An 18226-nucleotide genomic window follows, 5' to 3' on the forward strand; every position below is an offset into this window, starting at 1 on the left:
GACAACACACACACACACACACACACACATACACACACACACACACACACACACACACACACACCCCAGTTCCTACCCTCAAGGACTTTAACCATGTTAGGGTAGGAGGAGGGCTATACAAAGCACGTTAACATACACAAGTACATGATAATTTGAAGAGGGAGAGAGCAGGAAGGAAATCAGAAAAGGCTTTCCATTGCGGGTAGCACATGAGGAGGGGAGTCCCAAGTACACTCTATACAAAGGCACCAAGGGGAGAGAGGATTCTGCAGCAGGCAAAGAGTAAGTGAGTAGGTTTGGCTGAAAGAGAGTACTTGAAAAGTAGGAATTTGAATAAGCCTAGAAGGGTAGGCTAGAGGCTCATTGTGATGTCCCAAATCAGGGCCAGTTTGGTCATGCAGTCCCATGCAGTGATCAGGACAACTTGGACCCTTGAAGATTCCCTCGATTCTTGGTTCAAGGAGAAGCACCTTCATCCTATTCAAGGGAAGGTTGGTGTTAAACTGGCAACCAAGTAGTTAAATTCTATATCTGTCTACTGACAGATGATATTAGGAGCTGTCATCCTCCTTTTAGCCAATTTGAATCTTCACAAAATGAAATGCTTATGTAACTTATTGATTCGCAAAGACCTTCCTTTTTTTAAATGATTAAAAAAATGATTTTGTATGTTTCAAGACATTTAATGGGAATTTTATGATTAGTCTGCAGAAATATTGAAGAAGAAAGTTTTGGGGGCAGGAGTGTCTTTTTTTAAATGAAATCTGTTATCTACTCAAGCAAATAAAAAATATTCCTTCGGTTTATTCTTTCCCTGGATTTAGGAGTTATATTTCCTAGGATTCCTGATACTATATTTCTAACAGAAATGTTTCCAGATAACAGTCAATGTCTTGACCTTGGGGGTTTTCATGTGTGTTTTTAAGTGTCTTTCTATGGTTAATTTGGACTATATTCTTCCACTTTTTTAAGTTGAGATGTGTCCTTGTTCTATGTAAAAATGCATCGGTTAGTGAACTTGGATAAACATGTTAGCAAAAAAAAAAAAAAAAACACCAAAACTACTACTCTGTTTTTAAAGGTGTTAAAGAATTCTAGCAGAATTGAAATTTAATTTTCCAAGTTTCATTCACTACATAGGTTCATTTTCTTTAAAAATTTTTTCTTTTTCTGCAGCTTCATTCAGATATGGACAGGGGTGATGGGTCTATCAAATACATTCTATCAGGAGAAGGAGCCGGAATTGTGTTCACAATCGATGATACTACTGGAGACATCCATGCAATTCAGAGACTGGATCGGGAAGAAAGGGCCCAGTATACATTAAGGGCACAAGCCCTGGACAGGCGGACAGGCAGGCCTATGGAGCCTGAGTCAGAGTTCATTATTAAAATCCAAGACATCAATGATAATGAGCCTAAATTCCTGGATGGACCTTATGTAGCTACCGTGCCAGAAATGTCCCCTGTAGGTAAGGTGATGTTAAAGACTTACTGTCACAAATGATAATTGACAAATAGACTACCCCCAATGAATGCACTGAGAATGAGGGATCATGTAAAACTTCTTACAAATTGGAAAGTAAAATTCAGAAGGTCAGTAAGACCAGATCATCACTTGAAGTTTAAACTTGAAACCACTTGACTATGAGAATCAACTACACTGTCAAATAAGCCTGGTTTTGTTATGTGGTTCAGTTTTGTTTTTTTCTTAATATGATGACTTTGGGAAAAAATATTTTAACAGCACAAAAGGAGCAAATGAGCATGTGTGCTGCATGTAAAGATTCTATCAAAGGAGAATGGGACTGTCTTGTCTATTTGTGTACTTTAAAAAATCTATCTATAAATATAGACAGATTTAGATATAGATATATACAAACAAGTGCAATATACACTAAATTAGTTATAAGATGTGTTATATAAACCCAAGACATCAAAATGAAGCAATCTTCCCTCACTGAAGTCTCACTCAACACTTCATAGTACGACAATAAAGGCCTCTCGGGACTATTGTCCCTTCTTTACCGATGTGATTTTAACAAAGTTCCACTCTCTTTTCCTCAGGCACATCAGTTATCCAGGTGACAGCAACCGACGCTGATGACCCAACATATGGGAACAGTGCCAGAGTAGTGTACAGTATTCTTCAGGGACAGCCATATTTTTCCGTGGACTCTAAAACAGGTACTATCCTATAACCAGGGGTCAGAGAAGTGTGATATGTTCCCTTAGTATTTCATAACCACCTACTCTGGGATCAACTGCTCAAAATCAACCCCTCAACCAATTAAGAGGAATTTATTAAGGACTTTAAAGAAATTTATCAAGGCACTGTGCTAGGAGCCAGGGATATAAAGAAAAAATTAGGGAGTCTTAGAGTTAGAAGGAACCACAGAGGTCATAGCTAACCCATATCTCAATAAGTAAATCCCTTCTACAATATCCCTGAGAAGTAATCATCTGCCTTCTACTTAAACAATCCCAGTGGAGAAAAACTCCCTACTTTATGAAGTGGTTCATTCCATTTTCTGACAATTCTAATTATGAAGCCAAATCTGTGTCCCTGTGACTTCTGAACATGGGTTCCAGTTCAGCTTTCTCAAACGCGGGGCTCTCTCATGCCTGGTATAATTAGAGCCAAAGATAGCATTAGCTTTTTGGCTGCTGCATCACGCTGTTCATTTACATTGAGCTTGCAATTCATGAAGACCCTCTGAACATTTTTTTAACATAAATTGCTATTAAGCCATATTTCTGCCATTTTTTACTTACAATTTTTTTTCCCTCAATTTAAGTGCAGGAATCTAGAGATATAGCATTTGGAATTAAGAGAACAGAATAGCATTGCATAAATAAGAACGTATTCCATATAAGGTCATGTAAAGACTTGAATGGGACCAAAAGGTCTCTTTTCCCACCTCCCCCAGCATGGTCCATAAAATTCCTCCTATTATAGTCATGACTTTGGGTATGAAAAGGGCATCTTGATGAAGTAAACAGATCATAGAACTTGGCATCAGGAGAAACCTGAGTTTCAATTCCATCTCTGCCACTTAACAAATTGCTATGTGATTGTGATCAAGTCACATCCTCTCTAAGCCTCAGTTTCCTCATCTATGAAATGGTTGTAATAAAATTTACCCAGCCTATCTATCCCACAGAGTAAGGAAAGTACCATACAAATGGGAGTAGCCTTTGGCTCAGCTCTTAACTCTAGGAGATCATTGCCTGAACAAGGTCACATGTTAACCCATGAAAAGAATTACAAAAACTATTACAACATTTTTTTCTCCATCAAAGACAGTAAAACCACCACCTTGAACCCTAACATTACAATGCCTGAAATGCTTACAGAGGGAGTACAAATGGTCTTAAAGAGAACAAATACAGGAAAATGCATACACACACATACAGGAATGTGTACGTGTGTGTATGTTTGTGTGTAGATATGTGTGTATGCGTATTCTATGCTGGAGGCAATACAATTGGAAGGATATATTTACAAAGTATCTAAAAGAGGGGAACGTACCAAAGGTCTGGAAAAATTCTCAGATCTTATTGATTTAAAAAGAAAAGGTGACCAAGAACATAATCAATTACTGGCTTTTAAGCCTAATCAAAATGTTTATGAGGGTGATCTATAGGAACTGAAGGCATTCTTGATAAGAATATTAGTAGAGAATTAGGAGGCTTTTGCAAATAATATTCAGTAAATAGAGCACATTTGTATCACTTCACAGTTGGTTAAAAATATAGAGAATATAAGAGACATAAGATATGGAGAATATAAGATCCATTATCCTTATTGTTTTTTGACTAAGAGAAAGCATTCAACTCCAAAAACAAAAATGTCTGTAAAAATGAGTTTCTTTCATAATAAGGTGGCTCCCCATTCATATGTCAAGAATGTTTGAAATTCCTTTAAAGATATACAATGCAGAAATAATCATGTTCAATGACTGTCTAATAACAGACATAAAAGCTGACCCAAAAGAACTAAAATAGGAAGATGATGGAGGTGATATGGAATAGAGTTTAGGTCAAAAAGAGATTCCTGGTGGATGAAGAGGTCATGTTCCTGTTTCCAGTTAATATTATTTTGATTATTTCTAGCCCTAACACATTATAGAGCCTCCTGAAGTTCTATAATCACTCATGAAAACTTGGCCCATCTAGCCACACAGTAAATACTAATTAAAGGAAGAACGTTAGTTGCCCAGATTTTACCATGAATCTGAATGAACACTCCATAGAGTTCATCCAACATTATGTATATCAAGTACAGACAGTCCAGAGGGACAAGAAGCTGGGTCTAAAGTTGATGAGGAAAAGAGTAGGCTGATTTGCTTTACGAAAATTGCAAAGCACTTCGACTGAATCTAAACTCACCACAATAGCAGTGGCCCATCCTGGCAATAAAAATATGTTACAGTATTACTATGTTTCAACAAGATTTGGAATACTACTGCTTCTGAATAATTGAAGGTGAGCCATGTAAAGTGAGAAACAGAAGGGTGTGTGTTGGGCATAAGCAACCAGTGAGGAACTGGTTGAAGATAAAGAGAATTGTATAATAGATTAAGGAAATGCACTGGTCATATGGCAAGAGCAAAGAATGTCAGATGGACAGCCAAAGTGTTCCAATGACATCCTCATGGTGTTGAGAAACAATGAGGAAACCTTCCAGAACATTGATTGGAATACCTATAGAAAACTTTTGGTCAGCATGTATGAAACTCACACAGTAGGGGCAGGCAAGAATAGTTGCAATCTGTGAGGGAACTCCCAAATCATTAGGTAACAGATCCACTTGAATACTCGAGTCAACTCATTCACATCTTCATACTAGAAACACAGAATATCAGACCTAGAAAAAGACCTTAAAACTCATATAATCCAACACTTTGTTTTTATGGATAAGAAAATGAAGACCCAGAGTTGGTAAGTAATTTGACCAGTCGTACAACTTGTTAATGGAAGGCCTCCTATTAGAACTCAGATCTTTTGATTTACAGATCAGTATACTTTCACACAACAGTATGTTAATAAAAAGTAAGATCCTCCATAAGGAATGAGAGATCAGTTCTTTAATGGAGAAAAAAGGTTGGGAGCATGTAAACATACTTTTGACAAAGAAGGTACATGTGGAATAACACAATAAGGAAACTCAAGGAAAGGGTGACAGACTGTATCACCAAGGCAATATGCACAGCACTGACAATGAATAAGAATATGGTGGTTTAGTTGTGAATCACAAAATATAACAGACTCTCCATATAGAAAGCAGAAGAAAAACATTTATTCAGACACCAGAAAGCCAAATCCCAACACCAGAAAGCCAAATACATCATAGCAACAAAGAAGTTAATACACATTATCACTGAGGAGGACACCTCCATTCCCAAGCCTTCCCTCCCCCACCCTAAGGCCTTCCCACAAGCAAACATTCACAATCCCAGCTGTCAGCCTGCCTGCATCCTCTCTCTCCCTCCACTCTAACTTCTCTCACTCTCTTCCTCCCAGTTCTGCTCCACCCTTCCTGTTCCACCCATTCAGTAAGCTCCTCCTCCTACCATATGTGACTTAGGCTTCCATGTGATTTAAGCAGGTTACATGGGTCTATTAATGAATGGGAAAAATCTTCAAATTAAGCAAAAATACATTAACAATACACAGACATAACATAAGAGTCCTGTTTGCTTCAGAGAAAAATCAGGTTTCGTTGCAGAAGGGAAGATAGCAAGGACACCACAGAAAAACTTGATTTTATGTTATGAGTAAACTAGTAGAAATTTGTTATTTTCTCCAAAATCCTAAAAGGAAATTTTATTCACAATACACTGAAATGTGAATGGAGAACACATTGGTAAGATGATGTTGCTAAGTGCTCTATATCCTCAGAGAAACTACAAATTATTTTGACAGCTCCCAAGGGACATCTGTAAAGTCAAGGTCAAAAACATATGAAAAAGTTATCCCAAGAGGACAGAGAGAGCACTTAAAAAGAAGAAATTCTATATATTTCATTTTAGAACGTTAGTAATATAATTCAATAAGAAAGTTATATGCATCAAACTAAAAACTGTTCCCTTTCTTTTTCATATAAAAATACTGTTTAGTCACAAGTGAGATTATAAATCTTGGAATGAATTAAACCTTTCATCTTTCTTTCATGTCCATACTTAGTACTTCAAATAAACAGAAAGAACATATTTCCCAATTGGCCACTGCTATATAATGGATCCATAGCAGGATCCAAACCACATATTCCAGTGCATTATGATTTCAATCTCATTTCTTTCTTAAATGAAGCATGCCATCCCATAGCTGTTCTGCTGTTTGGAGAGACATTCTCTATGCTTGTTAAAAATAAGCAACTTCCAGAGCATCCTTCATGTCTCAGGTTTACTGAACATAGTACAGGGTGAGCTTGAAAGTAAGAAGAAAAAATGCAAAATAGGAATGACTAAAAACAAAAATAAAAAGGGAAATCTCTCCCCAAAGCTCAGCTTCACCTTCCTATGGATTGAAAAAGTGGGAAGCAGCAAAGCAGGGAAAGGTTAATTAAAGAAAAGGACATGTTTACTACTTTGGGTAAAGAAAAGAGGAATTTTCTAAACATCCAAAGGGCAGTAGCTCTCTGATGCTGCATTCTTATGAGCAAAAGGTTCATTGTCTTTGGTAAATCAGAAAAAGCAATAATAGTGTTGGTTTCAGTTTCCTGGGTCTATAAGAGAAGTACTGCTGCCACCTCATGTTCCTTTTCAGTAATGTGACCAAAAGGAAAAGGTCTCGTTGGAAGCTGATTTTGCTGGAATACTTGGGGATAGGTTTAATATAAAGAACACTTAACTACCTGAGTGCTTCAGAACCCCAGTAATATGAGTAATCTCTGTTTTGATCTAATGTTCACAACACATGACCAAAAGGGCTATTTCTTCCCAAACTAGAATTTAGATTTATAATTTGCCTTCTTAAGAACAGACTTTTTGCTATCCTGCAGGTGTGATTAGGACAGCACTCATGAACATGGACAGAGAAGCAAAAGAATACTATGAAGTGATTATACAAGCCAAGGACATGGGAGGACAGCTCGGGGGATTGGCTGGAACAACCACAGTCAACATTACCCTCTCTGATGTCAATGATAATCCACCTCGATTTCCACAGAGTGAGTATAGATCAAATGTGCTTGTAGAGTCCATGTTAGGCTATACTGACATGAAATTGTGATCTCTCATGAAATCTCAACATTTTCTTCCACTTTCTCATTAAACTAAATAATTCCAAGACCTTATTTACTAGCTTTATTTAGCAGCAATGACAGAGTCACAATACATATAGCCCCTAACTTTCAGCATATACATCTTTATTCTGCAGAGGATGTTAAAGTGTTTTTTCTTGTGCAATTATACCTATTGAAATAAAATGCAGCAATGATATATCTGTGATTTTGATGTATTATTTAGGAAACTTAAAAACAAGCCATAATTCTTGAGAAACAATATTATAGTGGAAAGAGCATAGTGCTTGAAATAAAATATTAGCTGCCTGAGAGTAGGGAATATTGTGCATGGCTTACAATGGCTTTGTATCGCCATTGCCTGTCACAATGACATGCACAAACCAGATGTTTAAGAGATGCTTATTGAGCTGATTTGAATTAAGTAGAAGGTGTACAATTTGGGTTCAGATGCCCCTCTATTCTATATTCAATAAAGACACTTAGCCAATCCTCTGGACCTCAGTTTCCTAAAAATGAGGAAACCAGAATAAATGATCACCAAGATTCATTCCATTTCTAGATCCTATGCTTAGCTTTCCCTTCCAAATAATTTTGAAAAATAATTAGATTCACATAAATTTATTAGGTTTGGAAATTGTATCTTTCCTATCAATATTTCCCCGTCAATGTGATCCTCTCTCAGCCACCATTCTCTTCTTCTAGACCTCAAGCATTAAAGCAAGGTTTCAATCACATTAGAATCATCATTCAACCAGCATCAAACATATATCCCAGACATTATGGGGGGAATTCGAAGATATATATATATATATATATATGTATATATATGTATATGTATGTATATGTATATATACATATATATTTCTTATTTGAAAGAAGCTTGCCATCTAACTGGAAAAAATGAAAGATATGCATATTTTTAAAAAATCTAATAATTACAAGGAATTATATTATAATTTGCAAATCAATAGTAAAGATCACATATAACATAACTTAATATAACACAATATTTATGTATAACATCATAATATAAAATGATAAAACATGCAAGTATATCATATACTGTGATATTGTATAATAAAATAACATAATGTAATATATATTATTGACATTTAAAAGAGGGATTACCCTTACCAGACAGGTATGATTTGAATGGGGCTTGAAGAATAGGAAGGTAGATATGGAGGAAAAGGAAATAGTTCCTGTAAGATGAAGCAGTATTGAGTCTATCAATCAGTAATTCTTTATCAGGTTCCTACTATGTGCTTGGCATTTTGCTAGGTGCTGAGGATACAGAGACAGAAATGAAACATTCCCTTTAACTTTTGGTGGGGTTAGTCAACAAGCATTTATTAAACACTAATTATGTGCCAAACACAATGCTAAGCTCTGGTAATACAAATATAAGTGAAAAGAAAGACAACCCTTGCCTCCAGGTACTTACATTCCAATGGAGGAAATGCATAAAAAGAAGCTAAAAAGGAAGGACACAGGTGATACCTGGCACTGGGAGGAGTGGAGGATGATGGAGAGGTTCAGACTGATGAAAAATGAAGAGATGACTGACCTGAATACCCCTTAAAATGGAGATTCTGAAACAAATCAACCAATTCAAGGGAAAGGCCTAAGGGTACTTCCCAAGTGTGAATTCCAGGAATAAAGTGATCTTTCCGAAAGTAAAGGTTTCTGGGACACTGAGGATCAATCTAGAGATCAGGAGTGCATGGCCAAAGAAGGCAATAGCAGCTAAGAGGCATTAGAAAAAGGCTTCATGTTGATGGTGGAGCTTCAGAAGAGTTTTGAAGGAAACAAGGGTTTGTAGGAGTTGAGGAGGGAATGCATTCTAGGCAAGGGGAAGAGCCAGGGCAAATCTATGTAGAGGGATGGCGTATCACTTGTAAGAATCACCAAGAAGGTCAGTTTGATTGAACCATAGAATACGGAAAGGGAAACTGCACAGAAATGGGCAAGACAAAGTGGAATAAACTAATTAATTTCCCATAAGGTTGAGGATAGATTGGGAAGGGCTTTAAGTGCCAGGAAAAGGAATTTTGACTTGACTTTGTAGACAATTATAAACTTTAGGATGTTTTACAACAAGGGAGTAATATGATGAAAGGGCTATTTTAGAAAGGTTCATCTCAAAGCAGTTTTCTTGAAGGATAGCAATGAGAAGCTAGAAATGAGAATGTGAATGTGCAGGCCATTGGAGTAGTCTAGATATAAGGTGATAAAGGCTTAGGCTAGGAGATTGCATGGGAAGAACAAAGAGTTAACAGATTGTGTTGTCTTCTTGAATGGGGAAAGGGGCTGGGAACAAGGGTGAGAGGGAAATTAAGGATAACTTTAATGTTTCAAACCTCAGTGAGTAGGATTATGGTACAAATAATATATGTAGAAAAGTCAAATAAAGGAAATGATGGTTTGTCAGGAAAGACTAGTACAGTTTGAGATACATCGCCTTTGAGTTAAGGATACTTAGCTTTCAAATAGAGATTGCCAGAAGACAGTTAAATATATGAACATAAGAGGAACTGACAAGATGAAAGTTAAGGGGGAAGAGGAGTCTTGGAAAGGGAACAGACATCTATTAAGCACCTAGGTATGTTTTAGGCAATGTGCTAAGAACTTTGCAAATATTATCTCACAGACATTTTCTGAAGCAATGAATTTGTCAAAATATTCTTTGTCTGTAAGGACTGTCTAGAGTCCAAGCAAACCAATGTGTGAGACAAATGCCATAAAACTCTATAGTCAAGGTATCTTATTATTCTCTAGTTATACTTCAAGAGAAATCCCATCCCTACCAGCAGGTAGTCAACCATCATTTATTAAGGACTTACTATGTGCCTGGCACTGTGTTAAGGACTCGGAATACAAGCAAAAAGAAATACAGTTGGGGTGGAGCCAAGATGGCAGAGTAGAAAGACACAGATACTCTAGCGATTCCCCCACAGTGCACAAAATACCTGTAAAAATGACTCTCAACAAAGTCTAGAGCAGCAGAAGCCACAGAACAACACAGCAAAAGAGGTTTCCAGTCAAAGGTAACCTGGAAGGCCAACAGGAAAGGTCTATCTCACAGGACACTGAGCAGAGTGGAGCCCAGCCCTGTCCACACAGCACTGGAAGGAACAGGACCTGAACAGACCTCTGGGACAGAGTTCCTAGCAGGGAAGGTCCCAGATACCTCAACCCACAAGTGACAAAGAAACTGCCAAAGGTCAGTGGAGGAGGGCTTTCCCAGCTGGGCAAGAGGGAATGGAGTTTTTCCAGCAATAGCCCCAGGTGATGGCAGAGGCCACGGCAGCAGATTGTAGGCAGCTACTGAGGCTGGGAAGCAACCTGGATCCATTGTTCAGGCAGCTCAGCTCTGACTGTAGGGAGTAGCTGATCTGAACCCCAGCTCTGAGTGATGGCCCTGCCCCCAAGAAAAGCCCAAGGAAACCCAGCAGCTGAGTCTAATCTCTTGACAAAAGATTCAGAAGGCAAGTAACCGGCTGGGAAAATGCCCAAAAAAGGGGAAAAAAATAAGACCATAGAAGGTTACTTTCTTGGTGAACAGGTGTCTCCTCCCATCCTTTCAAATGAGGAAGAACAAGGCTTACTGTCATAGAAAGTCAAGGCCCCTGCCTCCAGGACCTCCAAAGTGAACTTAAAGTAGACTCAGACAATAGAAGAGCTTCAAAAGTGAGTCAGCAGCCTGCTAAAGGAGAACCAAAAAAAAAAAATGCTCAGGAAAATAACACCTTTAAAAAGAGGCTAACTCAATTGGAAAAAGAGGTCCAAAAAGCCGATGAGGAGAAGGAGGCTTTAAAAATCAGAATTAGCCAAATGTAGGAGAAGGTTAAAAAGCTCACTGAACAAAATAGTTCTCTGAAAGAGCGAATTAAGTTCAGGGAAATGAATGACTATGAGATAAACCAAGCAGTTAGAAAACAAAACCAAAGTTTAAAAAAATAGAAGAAAATGTGAAACATCTCATTGTAAAAACAACTGACTTGGAAAATACATCCAGGAGAGACAATTTAAAAATTACAGGACTACCTGAAAGCCATGATAAAAAAAAAGAGCCTAGACATTATCTTCCATGAAATTACTGAGGAAAACTGTCCTGATAGTCTAGAACCAAAGGGCAAAATAAATATTGAAAGAATCCACCAATCACCTCCTGAAAGAGACCAGAAAAAAGAAACTCCTAGAAACATTGTGACCAAATTTCAGAATTCCAGGGTCAAGGAGAAATTACTGCAAGTAGCTAGACAGAAACAATCAAATGGAAATACAATCAGGATAACACAGGATCTGGTAGCTTCAACATTAAAGGATCAAAGGACTTGGCATAAGATATTCCAGGAGTCAAAGGAACTGGGATTAAAACCAAGAATCACCTACTCAGAAAAACTGAGTATAATACTTCATGGTAATAAATAGACATTCAACGATATAGAGGACTTTCAAGCATTCATGGTGAAAAGACCAGAACTGTATAGAAAATCTGACTTTCAAACACAAGAATCAAGAGAAGCTTGAAAAGGTAAACAGGAAAAAGAAATCATAAAAGACTTTCTAACGTTGAACTGTTTACATTCCTACGTGGAAAGAAAATATTTATAACTGTTGAGACTTTTCTCAGTATTTGGGTAGGTGGAGGGATTGTACACACACACACACTCACGCACACACACACACATGCAGATATAGACAGAGTACAGGCTGTGCTGAATCAGAAGAGATGATATCCACAAAAAATATATATATAATAAAAATTAAGGGGTAAGGGAGGAAAATACTGGGAGGAGAAAGGGAGAAATGGAATGGGGCAGGCTATAACTCATAAAAGATATAAAGAAAAATCTTGTCAATGGAGGAGAAAAGGGAGAAGGGGAGAGGGGAAAAGTGAAGCTACTCTCTCCACAAATGGCTTAAGGAGGGAATAACATGCTCACTAAATTTGGTATGAAAATCTATCTTATACTACAGGAAAGTAGGGGAGGAGGTGACAAGTGGGTGAGGGGAATGATAGAAGGGAGGGCAAATGGGAGAAGGGAGTAACTAGAAGTAAACACTTTTGGAAAGGGACAAGGTCAAATGAGGGATTAAAAAAAATAAGGGAGGCTAGAGTAGGGTAGAGGGCAATATAGTTAGTATTACACAACATGATTATTATGGAAGTCTTTTGCAAAATGACACATATATAGACTGTATTGAATTGCTTCCCTTCTCAGTGGGGATGGGAAGGGAAAGAGGGAGGGAAGGAGGGAAAGAAGGTGGAATTCAAAGTATTAGAAATGATTGTTGAGAATTATTATTGCATATAACAGAGAAATAAGAAATGCAGGTAATGGGGTATAGAAATTTATCTTGCCTACAAGAAAAGAGAGAAGATGGGGATAAGGGAAGGGTGGGGTATGATAGAAGGGAGGGCTCATTGAGGGAAGGGGTAATCAGAATGCAAGGTATTAAGGGGTGGGGGAAGGAGAGAGATGGAGAGAAAAATTGGACATGTTACAAAGTGATGTAAAAGCAATTAATTGACTGAATTAATTATTGAGACTAAATCAGAGACATCTTTAGTTTGGGAAATGAATTTTAGTCTAAGTCTCCTAGAGGCAGGTAACTTTGGATAAAATTTGGCATTGATGGAAAAGTTAAGGTTTTAATGGTAAATTTGATTTTATGATTTTTATTTAAGCAGGAACTAGAATAGGTATAGAAAGGCATGTAAGCCACTTAAGACTCGCCTCAAAAGATGTTCCTTAGCCAATGTGAAATTATAGTCATATCTGAAACCTGGTTATTGGAACCTGCTGTTTTAAGATGCTATGGGACTATTAAGAACTGTTCTTCTGAGTCTAACTCCAGGTATGGATAACAACAAAGGTGGTTTGAGCTTCCAATCCATGATGCCAGTAAGCCTGTGAGATTCTAGTATAAACTGGAAAAGGTGATCTCATGGGAAGGGTGGGAGAGCAGCTGTTCAGCCTGGGCTGAGGTAGGATTCTCCTACCTCAATTTCTCAGTTTCTGCACTGACACCTGGAAGACTCTAAGCCTCACTGAATGCAAGCTGACAATCTACTCCTGCCTGGAACTGACATGAAGATGGGGAGATATTGTTTCCCTGCAACATCCTTACTCTTAGTGGCAGTTTCCTATAGTCAAATGATTTGTAAGCTTAATACCAGATCTATTAAATTATAGATTGTTGGTAGAGGAACATCTGAAGTAAAGTCTAAAATTAAGCTATTAAGCTTAAGACTTTAGACCAACAACAATAAGTTAGGCTGCTTTAATTCTTAGTAATAGTGTGGAGACAATGAAGTTAGCATACATAGTTATTATTTGTGTCTCAGTTGGTTAATGTTTAAAAAAAAATCCATTTGTGGTCTATATTGTAAACGCTTTAAAAGAAATATCACCTGATCAAAAGCTGGAACTCTGTTATGTGATAGGAACTGTGTTAAAAATGGAGAAAAAAAAAAAGAGTCCCTGGTCCTGAGGAGCTTACATTCTAATGAGGAAAAGGTAACTTATAAAAATGGAAGGTCAGGGTAGGGACCCACATTAAGGCATGGTGTTAAATCTGAGAAAGTCAGAAGCACAGCCAGGATGGGAATCAAGGTCATCCTTCCTGGGCCCTTCTGTAAAATGGAGGCACTGGGAGGAACTCATCAATGGGAAATGGCAGACAGCATGTCAAGAGAGGTATTTCACGGTGAGAAGGCTGCAAGAAAAATTGTCCTCAAGTGCAGCCCTTTGACCAAATCCAAACTTGGCAGAACAAATCCCCTTAATAAAAGGATTTGTTCTGTAAAACTTGGACTCAGTCAAAAGGCTGAACCCAAGGACCTAGAAGACCACATATGGCTTCGAGGCTGTAGGTTCCTCAGCCCTGTTCCAGGGAAAAGAGGCCCTGAGTGCTGAGGGATGCTTAATATAATACAAAAACCCTAAGTCATGATTAAATGATTTAGAAATATTGTTGGTCAAATGATCATCATGGAGATATTATAATACTAATGATAATGCAATATAATGTAAAATGCCTTTATATATAGCACTTTAAGGTTTGCAAAGCACTTCATATTCTGGTAGGCCATAATTAGGGCAAATAATGAATCCTGTGAAGTGTTTGCATTATTATAATTACCACTGCATATTTCTACTGGACTGGAATCAAAAAACATATTTTAGATAATTATAACTTTGAATAGCACAAATTTGGATACATTTACTATTTCACATGATTTATTATTCAAAACTTATCTGTTTATTATCCTCTTAATTTTTAATTCAAGGAGGTGTAGTTATCCCCACTTTAAAAATGGAGAAACTGACACACAGAGAACTTAAGTCATTTGCTGGAGGTCATGCAATTGACAAGTGTCTAAAGCCAGATTCCAGCTCAGGTCTTCTGACTCCAAGTCCAGGGCCCAAGGCACTTTAACAAGCAGCCTTTAAAGTATAACAACTCTGAACATAATACAGTGAATCAGTAATCCCAAAGTTAGTCCTGCTTCCCAACTCCATCATCTGAAAGGAATCAAAGGATCACAGATTTAGTAATAGATTCTGGTGTATTTCAGTCATGCCCTCTATTCTTCTCTTGAAAGTCAAATAACTGACAGAAAAGATGGGACAGAGCAAAACTTTAAATTACATTCCATTAAAGACAAAATAGAAATCAACAAAAGAAGTTTAAGACTATGTGCTTCCCAGTGACTTCCACATATTAACTCCTCTACCCCTGAATTTTCAATAGCTTGCAGATGTTCTATTTTCTTCACTTTGTATCATCATTTCCTTTATATTACATCATAAATTCCCTTTACTTTCTTGTAATTATTCAGTTGTCTGACTCTTCGTAACCCCATTTGAGGTTTTCTTGGCAAAGATACTGAAAGGGTTTGCCTTTTCCTTCTCCAGTTAATTTTACAGATGAGGAAACTGAGGGAAACAGTTAAGTGATTTGCCCAAGGTAACACAATTAGTAAGTTTTTGAAGCCAGATTTGAACTCATGTCTTCCTGACTTCAGGTCCATCACTCTATCCACTTTACCACTTAGGTGCCTCCCTTTACTTTATATCATTATATATGTATGTGCAAATCTTCTGGTTTGCGAAAGCCAAGTTCAAGTGAGCTCCATCTCCCTTAATGCTAACTTCAGTTATTTCTTTTACTCCATTAACATTCTGATATTTTATTCCATTGTTGATGGGAATCACTTTTGTTTTCTGCTTTCAAAAATCCATGGCTACTCACTGTAAACGATTGATAAATGGCAAACTTACTATCCATACTTCACTAAATTTTACTTAGCTCAATATTATGAACTTAAATAAATAGGAGCCCCTGAACCTCCCTCATACTTTAACAAACTTTGTGTTCAAATTCTATATGTACATCTCTGTCAGTTAGTAAACATTTACTTATTAAGTACCCACTACTCACCAAGCACCCATGACAAGTGCTGGAGATAGAAAGAAAGGCAAAAGACAGACTGTGTCCTCAAGAGCTCATAATCTAATGATTATATATACATGTTTTTTAGGTATGAAACACCAGATTGGGCATCAAGAATTCTGAGTTTTCCTTAAGGCTTTGCCATCAACTGTTTGTATAAGCTTAAACTTTACCTTCCCTGGGTTTCTGTTACTTCGTCTCTAAAATGAAAGCATTGGACAAAACAATATCAAAATTCCCTTCCAGTTCTAAAATAATATAGCTGACAAAATACGTATGTAGTTCTTACTACTATGAGACACGATGCTTCAGTGTTTCCCCAAACATATCTTGTTTTGCAATAACTCATTCTTCTGCTTCTTCTAAAGTGGCTGGAATCACAAAACCAGGCATCTGTTGGCACATCACAACCGTCATCCTTCTTCCACCTTTGATTTGGTATGAACAGGCTTAAATTCTCATCATACAAGGCAATCTGTGGTTTGGTGCTGCCTCCTTTCCCAAACCTGTCTGAAACTCAAGGCATCTGTATTGAGACTTTATCATGATTTGGGAAATGTTTTAGGAGGGAGACCACATTCTTAGGAAAATGTGGTTGTATATTTTTCTCCATTATTTAGTTATGACTCACTAAATAACGAGGACTGTTAAAAATTTAGCTCCTTGATGGCCAAACATTTTAACAAAGACAAATATCCATAGGCCTGAAAACAAACCAAGGCAGATTAGGATCTAGGACATGATGGAGAAAAGGATGATATTACCTTGATGATAGATGAAGTCAAAGCTAGCAGGGGGTACTAGGTAATCCAACATAATGACAAGCACAGTTCTGCACTCAATGTTTTCCACGGACCTGATCCTGGAACACAGAGAAAAAGATACCAGAGACTTTTCCAAAGGTTTATTAGGGTGCTATTGCATCAATAATTCCATTTGCATTCTATTTACGTACTTTACCTGGAGCTTGGGGAAATTCACTCCCTGTCACTATTACTCTAGCATGCATGATTCACATGCCCTTCAGCACTGGGAGGGAGGTCCCATTCACCAGCATGCAGGACTCACTGTCTTACCCAAAGCAGGGAGATGTAGCTGTGGGTGATATCTGTAGAGCAAACAAGCAGTTAGTTTTTAAGATCTATTCTTTACTTGTCTTGAAGGCAGTTAATGAATTATTTAATGATGTATTGGCAAAGTGGTTTGGGGAGACACCTAAGTTTAATTGAAAGAAGTAAAAGACTGGCACGTGATGATAATTCCTCCCTGGCCAAAAGCAACATTTGTGCTTTAAAAGGGGTGAGGGACACTCACTGGAATGAAAACTGTTCTCTCTCCTTCTTTGCCCGGCTGCCACAGCAAATTTTTTTGGATGGATTGTGTGCATCTCATTTTTACAGCACTCCAGTGTTTTGATTTGGTGTGGAGATTTACTGAATGTTAGAGATAAAAGGGAACTTGGAGATCATTAAGTCCAAGTCCATCATTTTATAAGTGAGGACTGTGGCCCAAGGAATTTAACACACATATACAAGGTCACTCTGCTACTGAAGGACACTAATAGACTCTGATTTAGGAAACAGGTCCTTTATGCTCAACTAGAAGTAACAAATATGGAAATAAACCTTAAAGCACCACGTAAATGCTAGCCAGGAAAACAGGAGACTAAGACTTTACACTCACCAGTCTAACCTACAGGACCATTGTAGCTTCTGGCTTTTCTTTGATGACGGATGTATTGCTTTACATAATGCCAATGTATTTTCATATTGACATATGACATAGGTTCGACAATACCCCCTTTCCGCCTCTCTTTTCAGAGCACTACCAGATGAGTGTGTTGGAGTCAGCTCCAGTGAGTTCTACAGTGGGTCGTGTATTTGCCAAAGATCTGGATGAAGGAATCAATGCAGAAATGAAGTACACCATTGTGGATGGAGATGGCCTGGACACCTTTGACATTAATACGGATCCAAGTTTCCAAGTTGGCATCATAACAGTTAGGAAGGTAGCATATATTCTTCCATCTAATCACTTTTTTTACCTGTGGAACTATATGAACACTTTTATATAGTATCTTATGATCTACAATAGGTAGTAATGACCATATGAAGGAATAAATGAATGAACATGAACTGGGTGAGATTATGCTGCAAAGTTCTTTCTATTAGTACAAAGAAAAAAGTCTCTACTCCTTGCCTACATTTGAAATTTGGCTGTATCCTCATTTTACACAGAGGGTACTTGGTCATTAGAAAAGTGTATAAATATGCCATTTCTCCATACTAATTTCCCAGTTCACTCTTTACCCACTTAAAAAATCTTTGTCACTTAATTATCCAATGATGAGAGTGATTTGATCAATATTTGCATTTGAATAGCACACATTTTTTACTCCAGTGTATCATAAATAACAATAAAGTGAGCCATAAAATTATTTACGCATCAATAAATAATATGCAGGGGATTTTTAATTGCTACTTGAAGATCCATAAATGCTAATGAGACTTGA

General features: G+C 37.5%; 1 protein-coding gene and 1 long non-coding RNA gene across 5 annotated transcripts in view; one reads left to right on the forward strand and one right to left on the reverse strand.

Moving 5' to 3' along the window:
* CDH20 (cadherin 20) overlaps positions 1 to 18226 on the forward strand; it is a 303787-nt gene that overhangs the window by 235192 nt on the left and 50369 nt on the right. Inside the window, exons 4-7 of the mRNA XM_072605493.1 lie at positions 1177 to 1471; positions 2067 to 2186; positions 7006 to 7173; positions 17535 to 17722. Coding sequence (XP_072461594.1) covers positions 1177 to 1471; positions 2067 to 2186; positions 7006 to 7173; positions 17535 to 17722 — 771 coding nt within the window. The remainder of the gene's footprint in view (positions 1 to 1176; positions 1472 to 2066; positions 2187 to 7005; positions 7174 to 17534; positions 17723 to 18226) is intronic.
* The window catches only part of LOC140501667 (uncharacterized), a 264231-nt gene that overhangs the window by 103657 nt on the left and 142348 nt on the right, over positions 1 to 18226 (reverse strand). For all 4 annotated transcript variants that reach the window (XR_011966302.1, XR_011966301.1, XR_011966299.1 and 1 more), the window contains 2 exons: positions 16675 to 16822; positions 16479 to 16576 (listed from right to left, as the gene is read on the reverse strand). This is a non-coding gene — a long non-coding RNA (uncharacterized lncRNA). The remainder of the gene's footprint in view (positions 1 to 16478; positions 16577 to 16674; positions 16823 to 18226) is intronic.

This window comes from Notamacropus eugenii, chromosome 4 (assembly GCF_028372415.1).
Source record: "Notamacropus eugenii isolate mMacEug1 chromosome 4, mMacEug1.pri_v2, whole genome shotgun sequence".
Classification (NCBI taxonomy): domain Eukaryota; kingdom Metazoa; phylum Chordata; class Mammalia; order Diprotodontia; family Macropodidae; genus Notamacropus; species Notamacropus eugenii.